The sequence below is a fragment of the Pholis gunnellus genome (assembly GCF_910591455.1).
Source record: "Pholis gunnellus genome assembly, chromosome: 15".
Taxonomy (NCBI): Eukaryota; Metazoa; Chordata; class Actinopteri; order Perciformes; family Pholidae; genus Pholis; species Pholis gunnellus.
The window spans coordinates 16,164,561-16,176,474 of NC_136542.1; the positions used below are offsets into that span (position 1 = coordinate 16,164,561).

An 11,914-nucleotide genomic window follows, 5' to 3' on the forward strand; every position below is an offset into this window, starting at 1 on the left:
GTGTTCCACAGTGGCCAAATGAAACTGGACTACCCAATCAGAGAAGACAAATACTCACCCAGATGAGACAAGTTTAAGCCATCGCTGAGTGCTCCAACCAACATGAAGATTTGTGTGTTTGTGTGTGTTGTTACATTATAGTTACATGCATGCATGTTAAAGGTGAAGTAGTGAGTGTGAGCGGGGTGTGATGGTGTACACCATGTCTGAGGACATGATGAACTGCACAATCAAGCATGAAATCCACCAGTACCTCTTCTCCTGTGTGTATATACTTGTACTATTGGTAAGTTTGTGTACATCTTCAATACCTGCACAAAACTGTTTAGGTGTCTGAATTCTTTATAAAGTGCATAAGTAATTAGAAAAGGTTTTTTTCCCCAAATTGAGGTCGGTGTGACACAGGAAACTGTCATGTCTCAAGGTCTAGAAAGCCTAGTTCCTCCTTGAAATTGCAGCAATGACACACAAGCTCAGTTAATGTGTTCAAGTTGCAGCTGTTTTATGTTTTATTGTGTTAGCACTGTAATGGAGACATGTCAAAGGTGCACCCAGCTGTGTCCTGTAGATTACTCTGTGATTTGGTCACGAAGCGGTGCCTATTCAACCTTAGGGGAAAATCAAAGTATTCAAATTATTAATATTAGTATCAATGTGAGTGTCATGGGGGATATCTATGGACTCACTTTGGAGATACAACCTGCTGCTGGATAATAGGTAAAGAATTTACGTTGTCTTTTTCCATTAAAGGTTTGCATTGTGTGACTGAATCCCAGAGTTATGTGCTTAGGTCACACATGGGTCTCTAGGGTGTACAGTGACTCTCTCCCAATGTGTGCTGGGTTTATACCTCTGTGGCAACTCTGCAAAGAATACACAAGGAGAGAAAGTGGATGGATGGATAGATGGAGTTGTGACAGCAAGTCTGAGCCAAAACTTGTTTCGAAAATGTGCCATTTTGCAACAGGCAGGTTTTATAACATGCATCCAGCTGTTCATAGCTGCTGTCACTCTCTGCACCTTGGCACCTACCTGGTTCTTAATGTCACCAACAGCCCTAAACTCAGTGGCGGCCCGTGCATTTTATACCTGGGCCTTCTGTGCTGTCCTACTACACTTGATCCATCCATCTCCTAATAAGCTCATTATGATGCCACAGCTATGGTTATTTGTTTCTAGGGCTGTAATAATACTCGTATTCGTATTAAACCGTTCGGTACGAGGCTTACGAACCGAATAATACGTTTGAATAATTCTAGTGCATTTGGAAAATGCAGAAGCTTAAATTGTGGGAAATATAATGTTTTCGGTGGACTGCGCTCACATAGGAGGACTGTGTGACCTCTGAACCCGGAACAATAACAAAAAACAGCTGAGGCTGCGGCACCGCACGTGTCTTCAGGGAGGCTAAGCTAAACTAGCTCAGCGGGGAAACAACAGCCCGAACGGATTCAATTTTCTGGACAATAACCCTGTGCATGAGGGGATGCTTCGTAATTAACGGATAATGCATATAGTCCAAATCAATGTAATTAACACAATGACAATAACAAACTCTTCAAGAACCAGTCACATATATTTATACAACAACAAATCAATCCAGCAACACTGCAGCGCTAGAGCACGAGCCATTCATATTATTCATAAAATCGACACGATAGACAAATGAACACAGTAGAAACGCTACTGCAGTTGACTTACCACAGCTGCTGTTCACTTAAAGACAAAGTCCATCCTCCTTTCTTTGTTGACAAAGAGTTTAAAACCGTGGTTGTACAGAACATCGGTGTGGGTCAGTTCCAGCCAGAGTCCTCCTGTGAACGTGTTCGTTGGGTTGTAAATCCACTCGGGTCTCACCAAAAGTTTTCAAAAGCACGTAGCTTGCGCGTGTCCTGTCGTGTAGCTGCCTTGGTTAGCATAGCGTAGCTCCAGACAGCTCCAAACACCAAGAGCTCAGTTGCAAATGAAACGCATTCTTAGCCATAAAATGTGCAACACTTCTCCGCCGCTGTCAGCCAGAAATACCGTTCATACAAATCCTTTTCCTGGCTGGGTCAGGGCTGCTAGCTGTGGGGTTGACTGACCCTTTGATACGATGTCCAGTTTTTCCTGAAATGTCCTCCAGAAATCCGTTTCTCCTCCTTCAGCCATTGAGTGTTAAAAAAACAAAGCTAGGTAAAATAATAAATAAACTACACCAAGCAAAACCCTAAAAATTTTATAATTTCTTCCATATCTTTCAATTTGGACTCTTACTCCTCCAACTAAGCTCTGCTGGCTAGCTAAGTTTCGTTTCACAATAGTCACGTGCTCGCCCACTGACCAATCACAGCACACGCTGCACCTCACTGCAGAGCTGCTCCTGAAAACTGAGCTGTGAGTTAACGCTGACGTCGCTGTAGTCCAGCTAGCAGCTCTGACACGTCAAAGTATACGCCCAACATGTCAAACTAAAGATCTGATTGGTTGAAGACTATGACAATCAACAATATCGTCCCCATTCACTTAAACTGCACATGGATTCACTGGTGAGTCTGCAGGCCTGGGACTTCTCTTTTACCTAGAGACACAGAGGTGAAATCTGATTGGATAAAAGCTCTCCTTAAAACAAGCTGCACTGGAAGCAGAGCAACTGAGGAAGACAGTAGCTGTGCAATGAGAAAATAAGCTAATGGGAAAAATAATTATAATACATGTAGTGTATTTATGAAAACATTAAATTATAAAATAGCTCTAACTTTGTGATTCTGTTTAGTCCAGCAAAGAAGGCCTTGAAGGCTCTGACGGCCCACCACTGCCTAAACTACACTCTTCTGCCAGTCCAGAAACCTTAGGAATCCCTTCCATATTGGAGGATTCTGTACCTTACGATTTGCTGCAATGTCAACATTCACTGTCAATTATGACCCATTATGTCGCGAGGTCGGGTTGGCGGATGGGCGTGTCGTGAGTTCTGCTCTCATGCAGAAGACAGGAGTTTGTGTTCTGTCAGATCTTACAGACCTGTAATTAACGTTTGCCTTTTTAGAAACCAAAACCGCAATGTTTTGTTGCTTAACTTGAATAGTGCCATAGTTTATTGGCCATAATCATACTCTTTGCTCTGTGTATTGTTTCCCTAACCATACCAAAGTTCCCATGTGCAGATGTTTTACAAAGAGTGCATTTTAAAAATGTAGGCATTGAAAAGAAAAAAACAAAAAAAAACGGTTGAACAGTGAAAATGGATCATATAGGCTGTTGAACATAATCCAGGGTTTTGTTGAATCATCCAATGTGGACGTTCTAAATATGTGTTTTCAGTAATCAAGTAACGTGGTGTTGCATTAATCGCATTAAATGATCTTGATTGTAGGTTGGCGTTCCCTCCAACCTGTACTCTTTGTACCACGCTGCTCTGCAGCTGAAGCAGAAGAATGAGTTGGGAGTTTATTTAATGAACCTCACCGTGTCTGATCTGTTATATCTGGCATCGTTACCACTGTGGCTTCAGTATTTCTTTCAGGTAAAGTACAACCACTCATATACAAAAATTCTGAAATAAAAAATGTAATTTGTGTTGTGAATTTTCACATTACATTATAGGGAGGTTATTTACATCGCTGTCTACGGACTTTCTTATGCAGCTCCTAATATCTGAACAAAAATGTGTGTGAATACACATTGTAGACTTATTTGGATATTTGTTCATTATAGCATGTGCTGTCAGTCTAATTATACTTTTAATTTGTATTTATCCATGTAACAGTCCAGCTCCATCTGCTTTTAACCAAGTGTTACCTACCTGTTGTCTCGTAAACCTAGAGTCTACTTTCATGTATGTGTGTTGCTGTTTCAGGATGATGACTGGAGTCACAGGGAGTGGTTGTGTCAGCTCTGTGGCTTCCTGCTCTATGAGAACATCTACATCAGCATTGGTTTCCTGTGCTGTATCAGCCTGGATCGCTACCTGGCTGTGGTCCATCCTTTAAGGTAATTTATAACCGCAGGTCACCGCCACTGTTACCTTTTCATAATATAAGATTTGTAATATATGAGCTTTAATTTAACGCTAATTAATTAGTTTTCTCCTTTCTGTCTCCAGGTTCACCTCTCTCCGCTCTATGAGTGCAGCGTGGCTCGTCAGCATCGTCATCTGGCTGAAAGAGATCGCCGTCGGTGTGGTTTTCTTCCGCCATAAAGAACTGAGCAGAGACCCCAAGAACCAATCAGTGTGCTTCGAGCACTACCCCATGCAGCCTTGGGAGTACCCCATCAACTATTACCGCTTCATTATTGGCTTCATGTTCCCGCTGGCTATTCTATCGGTATGATAGCCGTTTTACTACAATAATCATCTAGTTTTAAAAGAATTTGATACTGTAGCACTTTACTGCATTTGATCACATTTGTGTTGATTTATTGATATTTTGAACACATATATTTTACGACCTTTTTGTGCCTGAAATCTCTGCTTTATTATTGCTGTGGGAAGACACCCACACAGGTGTTTTCACTTATATTTCCTAATTAGACCTCTTGTCAGGACTGTGTAGATCAACACGTTCTTACTCACAAGTCGTCAAATACAGACGCTTGGTCAGTGGCCTTACGCTTCAAACTATGACTTTCTACCACCATCGCGTCGGTGTTGAACGCATCAGTTTCTTCTTGTTACGTGCATGGTGTCTTTTCAAAATAAACTTCAGTGTTCACAGGAAACGTACAGTTTCCACTCGTTACATGCATACAGTGTCTTTTCAAAATAAACTTTTTTATGTTCATTTGGTTAGATTAAGGTAACAAAACTACTTTTAAAACTGGTCGAGGAAAAGATTGGGGTTTGGGTTAAAATAAGTAAGTTTGTTACGTAACTGACTTTAGCAAAGTACGGATGTTTTGTGAAAAAACTACAGTAAAATAAGTAAACGTACATTTTTTGTTTGACCCATCCAACCTCCTCTACTATCCACCCTACACAAATTTGCTCACTCTCTATAATACGTCAGTTGCTCTTACTGTCTAATTATGAAGTGGCTGGGTTCACATCGGAGCGTGGAGCACCTCATGAAGGCTGCCTCGGTGCAAGCGGCGGTATTTGACGAGTTGTGAGGATGAACAGGTTCTGTAGACGTGCACAAACTGCACTTGAGTCTCCTGTTGGAACAACTTACCCTGTTTTCAATCTTACTAGTCCATAGAGTTTTGTGACATCATGTAACACCCAGCTTTAACATGGCGACATGTGTAGGGACATTGAGAGTGACAGATGACTGGCCTATATTTAAAACACCACATTTCATTTTCCCACCCACTGATAGCTGGGCTGTAAATAAAACTCACTCTTGAAAAGTTGTTTCTGGTAATAGATGGAAGCTGACATCATCCCTAAAGATGGATAGCAGAGCTGTGTCTCCAAAGAGAACTGATGTATTTTAATAAGCCATGCTTCCAGTGTGTTTGTGTTGATTTGACATTGACATTGAGTTCTGAAAAGACTCTTTTCTCAGTTAGAGTGAGACTCTTCTCTACTTTTGCTTCTATTAAACTTCTGTCACAGATAAATATTTCAATGGTTTCATTGTAAAAGTAAAACGTAACAAACGCAAGATTGTGGTCTAAATGGTTTTTGATAAACAAGCAATTGACTCCAGAGAAATGACCAAGTTGGTAGCTATTTGGCAAAGGTTGGGGGACACAGTCTTGCTTTACTGCACAACATCTATTAGTAAATGACTTGTGTTTTTTCTGTCCAGATCAGCTACCTGTGTGTTCTCCGTGCCGTGGGTCGGAGTGCTGGGACTCAGCCGGATCAGAAGACGAGGATCAGGCAGTTAGTCAGCAGCACCGTCCTCATCTTCCTCGTCTGCTTCTCCCCCTACCACATCTTCCTGTTAGTACGCACCTTGCTGGAGCGAGACTGCAACTTTATCGCAGGTACAGTGCATTTTTTTGCAAAGTCATCCAGTGACTAAAAGCCTTTACACACCAAGGGCGTCTTTTATTTGTGTGATTAGTTCGTACGCCAATATACGTAGAAATCTTGTTTTTCCCGAACAAGGTTGATTTTTCTGAGCTTTAGCTCATCAACCAGGCATCAACCAATCACGTTTTACAAAACGGACATATTCCAATGTACAATATAGGGTACAACAACACGGAGGCTCTGTAGTCTGAACCAAGACGGCAAACTTAATTACAAGGTTTGGGACTCAAAATTCACTCAAAATGTTTAGTATTCGCTGTCCCATGCCATGGTCACGGACTATACAGTAACTTCTGACATCAGAAATGAAAAAGTCTATGACTACAGGCCGGTTTCTGGAATGGAGTCTTCGAGAACTTCCCGATGGCCAGTCCGTTCCTGGCTTTAGGCAATAAAACAATTAAGCTCAGACCCCGCTGTGGGTCAGTTGTAGTTGTAGTTGGTCCTCTGCTTGCGCAAACCCAGTGTTGCAGCTCTCACTGCCTATATGAATGAAGTTTTGATGGGGAATATTCGCAGGTGAATATTTCGCATTTTCGTGTAATTTATTCATCACGCCCTCAGTGTGTTAAGGCCCTACGGATGAAAGCTTTTTTGTCTTAACCATGTGGCCTTTATCGTTATTTTACAGGAATATTTAACTACTACCACCTGTCGTTGTTGCTGACCACCCTGAACTGCGTGGCCGACCCCGCTCTCTACTGCTTCGTAAGCGAAAGTGCCCGCCGCGGCCTGTACAGAGCCATAGTCAGGCCTATTGTTAGGATACTATGCTGCTGCTGTCGCCGTGGCAAGGCCAACCCAGCCACTGATTCCCAGGAGGTCGCCACCGACGACAACAACGGCCGTCCGACCGTGGTGCTGCTCACGCACACCAGCACACTCAACAGCTTCAAAACAAACACTTCCACCACAAACACCATTTTCATCACACAGACTATCATACCCTTAATTGTACAGAATAATGGACACTCTGACAAGTGTGTGGACAGTGATGGAAAGCCCAGCTGTGTGATAGGCATTGAAAAGCCGAACCAAGATACAGAGAGGACTCAAGAGACTGAACGCCAGCTAAAACAATCCAGTGAGCAGTCAGGAACCAAGCTAGTAGAGGCCTCAGAGCAGTGGGATTTAGACAACAAGACTGCCCGTAAAGACTCAATCTAGCAGTGGCCCTAAAAAGAGAGCCTGTTGCCCACTCAGCTGCGTTTACATCATCATCACCATCATCCAAAGGCATTGGACAGAAAACATTTTCTTCTCTATATGGAGTGACTTTACTGAGTTGTAATATAGCAGGATTCGCCTACAACGACGTCTTCGTTGCCTCTGTAAATGCCCAGTTTACGTTTCTCTGGTTTGTAGACATGGAAGCAAAATGGAGGTGCAGTTTGAGATCAACAGAAGGTCTTAATGCATCAGGAGGTCACAATTATTGCCCTTTAATTAATTGTCCATTTGGGTACCAAACCCTTGGAAGGGGGTTTTCATTTGAAACAATAGCATTATGCTACCACTTTCTAATAAGGTACCCTTTATAAAGGGGGATTTGCAAATAACGTTTTTGTTAATGGTTAATGAATCCTTAACTAAGGCTTTATAGATCAGTTATAAGCAATCATTAACAACAATGTTGCCAGCAGATAGAATGATAAGAATGACCTGAGAGATACGTGGCGGCTTATACCCACAGTCAACATCCTGTGAGTCACTCTCAGCTGCATGACAGGCACCAGTTATTTTAACTTCTGGCTAACTAGCTTCATAGGCCCCACCGCTACTCTGAGCAGTACGTCACTGTGCGCTGCGTGACAGAGGAGGATCATGGATGAGGTCTTGACATTCAGAACAGAATGACACTTTAATATTGATAAAAAATCTGCCATATAATCCAGAAAAAAAGAGGTTGACAATAAATTTACCCTGTGGATAAAGTAACAGCACAGAGCATTCGGTATCAGAACAAACATGCCACACCACCATAAGACCACATCCTGTGCATGGTGGCCAATTGTTTTGATCAGAAATATAAGGTGTAAGGAATACTAATGCAGCTATACATTTCCTGTCATAATACATGTATGGGTTTCCTCATGTTTGCAGTCTTGTCTGATGAGAGAAAAAATGTCTTAGTTTCTAATGAAACTCTGGGTAGGGGTTGAATATATTTAAGTTGACCATTAATATGACAGAAATCTACCCACTACCAACCGTCTACAGTATTATGTTCAGCATAATGTAACATCCATGGACTTTAGCATAGTAGCATTCAATTGGAAATCATTGACTTTAAAGCAGCACTGTGTAACCTTTGTAACTGTGTAACAGCCAAAATGGTCAATAATTGACGAATAAGGGATAATGGTGAATCCTGAAACATGCAAGTATAACAGCAGCACGTGTCGAGCAGTGCTCATGAATTTCACTTATTTGTTACAGGATGTTTATTTATTTATTTTGTCAAAAGTTACACAGTCTTGCATTAAATAGTAATCTCTAAATCATTTTGCTTGTTTTACAACTTTAACTTTAACTTTGTAATACCCAACATTTGTTTTTAAAAGTGCTGCTATTGATTATCTTTGAAAAATAATCATTTCAAGAGATGATACTATTTGTAAGCAAATGGCTTTGGGGGACTTTAAATGTGTTGGTGTCAGTGAATGCAGCATGTGACAGGCTTTAAAGCCGCCAGTCTGTGGTTTTTATGCATCTGTGTTTAGAGAGAATAAATATCAAAGAAAACAATCTCTAATGCATGCTATTTGCACCTCCACGCATGCAAATAGCATGCATGTTGCTATTGTAAAACTTTAGTTTCTATCAAAGTATAGCATTACTTTAAATGTTACAAAAATATGAATTATTGTCAAAATGTCAACAATATGAATTAACCATGACTTTATGGTGCAAGATTGAATTGTTACAGAGGTGTTTATGGTGAAACTCATTTGTTATGGAACGATAACATTATGGTCAAAGAATCTTGTCATAATACATGTTGAGATTACATATTTCAGTGACAAATGATAAATAATATTTTCATAAATCTTTGAAACTGTATACAGCTTCCCTTTTTCTTTTTAAATGGTGTGTAGGCACATGCAGCAGCCGTGCAGTGTGTGTATACACTAAGTGTGTGTGTGAGTTTGTGACACTGTGGTCTCTGTGTGGTTTCAGTCTGATCTCAATCTTCCCTTTCTGACGCTGGTGGTGTGAGAAGAACGTCTGACGAGTGCAGGCTGTGATGCAGTTTTTGCGAATAAATAAAAGTCATGTATACGTATATTTTTGATAACTGTCTGCAACACTTTTCGTTATTAATGTGTGGTAATACACATGCTCAAAGCCCCCAAAAAATACATTAAAACCCTAAACAGCAGTGATGATTGTTTTTTGACATTTTAATGACATACTAGACTTTGCCTTTTTGACATAACATATCATGGCTTTTTTGACTTACTTTATCCCTTATATGACATACGATACTACGACTTGTTGTGACTTTTTTTCAATATTCTTTTTTTGACATTCTTTACGATGACTTTAATTAAATGATTATTTTGACATAAATGGTTTAGAAATTTCTTCGTCACAAGTATAGTGTGACTTTTTCTACGTAATATATCATGCTTTTTTTTCAACATACTTTAATTTGATTCTTAATTTACTTTTTATGACATACTATTATATGATTTCTTTTATTTTTTATAAAATACTATACTATGAGTTTTTACTATATTATGATTTTTAGAAGACTTTTGAATAACTTTTTAACATAGGTCTACTGTCCCTTTTTTGACATAATATACGCCATTACTTTTCTTTGACTTGTTTCTACATACGATACTACGGCTGTTTTCAACATTTACAACATTCTATACTATGACCCTTTTCCACATACTAAACACTTTTTAACAACTTTTTTTGACATAACATCTTCAACTTTTTTTTATAGCTTTCTTTGAAATGGTACAGCATGAATTCTTATGACGACATACTACACTGACTTTTTTTGTGGCTTTTTTTCGACATGCTCTAATATGACTTTTTCACATTCTATACCATATACTATTTATTATAACTTTTTTACAATATTTTCAATGAGCTATACTCTGTTTTTTCAATATGCTCTAACATGACTTTTTCACATTGTTTTTAGATTCTATTCGATGACTATTTAATTACTTTTTAATTTACTATTTTATGGCTTTAAAAAAAAACATTCAATGAAGTATATATTTGTTTTACTTTCTTACTTCGGTGAAGTAAAGCGATGGTTGGCTGGATGTGACTTATTAGTGTTTATTGGTTTTAGAAGATCAATAAACACAGTTGTCAGGTGGAACAGAGCTGAAAATCAAAATGAGTTTGTGTGATATTGTATTTGTTTTTGTAACAGAATCCTTCCTCTGGAGGCACGTATGATGTTGTAAGTGTATATGTGTCTACTCAAAGCAGCAGTGTAAACACTCCAGACAGAAAAGGGACAAGTGTGTGTGTGTGTGTGTGGGAGCAAGGCAGAATATGCAAATGCATGTGATTGTGTGTATTAATCTTGGCAGTATCAGCTGCTGCTGGCTGCTGCTGCCGTCCAACAGGAAGTCACATCAAACTTAGGTCGGGTTGGGGTCATAGGTCACAGTTGAAAAAGATCTGAGAAGCGATGAGAAGAACAGGAAGACAAAACAGAAGCGGAGAGGAGAAGTGTGTTGAAAGTGGCCCCCATTCTGAGGCTTTACATCGTGAAACTTTTCCTAGATTTACTTCTTTAATAGTAATTTCCTGATCCATTCAAGAAAGCTGGGGGTAGTGCATTTCATATCTCCAGTGGGTTTTAATCCAACAAAGCAGAACTGGGTAACAATACAACATATTAAATAACACATTGTACCTAATCATATTCGATTATATTGGAATAAATAAGGGCTAAATAGCCCCATTTAGTGCATTTGTAAAATATAGAGATGTTAGGCAATCTTGGGAGAAGTTTTTGAAAAGGAAGTTTGTTTAAGAACTGCACATTTGGAAATTACATCACAAAGGAAATCACCAAGAGGAAATCTAAGATCGGTGTGGAGTTCACGTTACCATAGTTTTGTCTTCAACACTATTTATGCAAATTAAAATGATGCCAGGTTTATTGGACTCACAAGGGGGTGAAGATGGACATGGGCCAGCCTCTCCAGGGTCTTCATCAGTGCCACGGGCCTCTGGCTGTTGATGTCCTTAGAGTGCGGGGTCTTCGGCACTGGCACCACGCAGGATGTTTTCTACTCTCCCCAGCTTCAGGTTAAAGATGTGCTCAACAATCCTGCACGGTTGGTCTGCACAGGTTTTGAGAAGCTTTGAGCTGATGCCATCTGGATCCACAGCCTTCGCCAACTCTTCACTCACTCAAAGGTGCATAATGTAGGATTTGGCAGCATCTAGCAATGAGGTTGCAGATTGCAACCAACTGAAACTGCTCCCATGTGCCAAGTGTATAGGAGAACCACGTGGCTGACACAAAAACACAAATGGCCCCATCTTGAGCCAGTGTGTTCGGTCTGTAGAGAGGACTGGGTCCATATATAGATACAAACTGTTCAATCTGATATAACGGGAACACAACGATTCTTAGTTTCAGGTGATTATACACTAAAGAAGATATACTTATTAATATTATATTCCATTTCTGCCAATAAATCCCCCTAAATGCTGCACACATTTGGAAACTGAGTGAAGTTTTCTTCTACAAAAGATTACTTCCACACTAGCGGCGCAACATCATGATAGGAAGTGTGTGTTTGGATTTTCAGTGCGATAGGCACAGAAATATGTTATACTATATTACCCAATGTGTTTTTCTCTTTCCCCATAACGATCTGCCCTCTACCTGAATCCATCTCAACATGCCACAATCTAAATTATTAACACTATTTCAGCCAAGAAATGAAACAGCAACTG

General features: G+C 40.0%; 1 protein-coding gene across 1 annotated transcript; it reads left to right on the plus strand.

Annotated features, from left to right (window-relative positions):
- Positions 1–202: 202 nt before the first annotated feature.
- gpr68 (G protein-coupled receptor 68) lies at positions 203–7,132 on the plus strand (the record flags this gene model as incomplete). The annotated part of the gene is made up of 6 exons (XM_079174721.1): positions 203–286; positions 3,356–3,505; positions 3,839–3,972; positions 4,085–4,307; positions 5,736–5,916; positions 6,597–7,132. 6 exons carry the CDS (start codon positions 203–205, stop codon positions 7,130–7,132), a joined length of 1,308 nt encoding a protein of 435 aa, XP_079030847.1.
- Between the last annotated feature and the right edge of the window lie 4,782 nt (positions 7,133–11,914).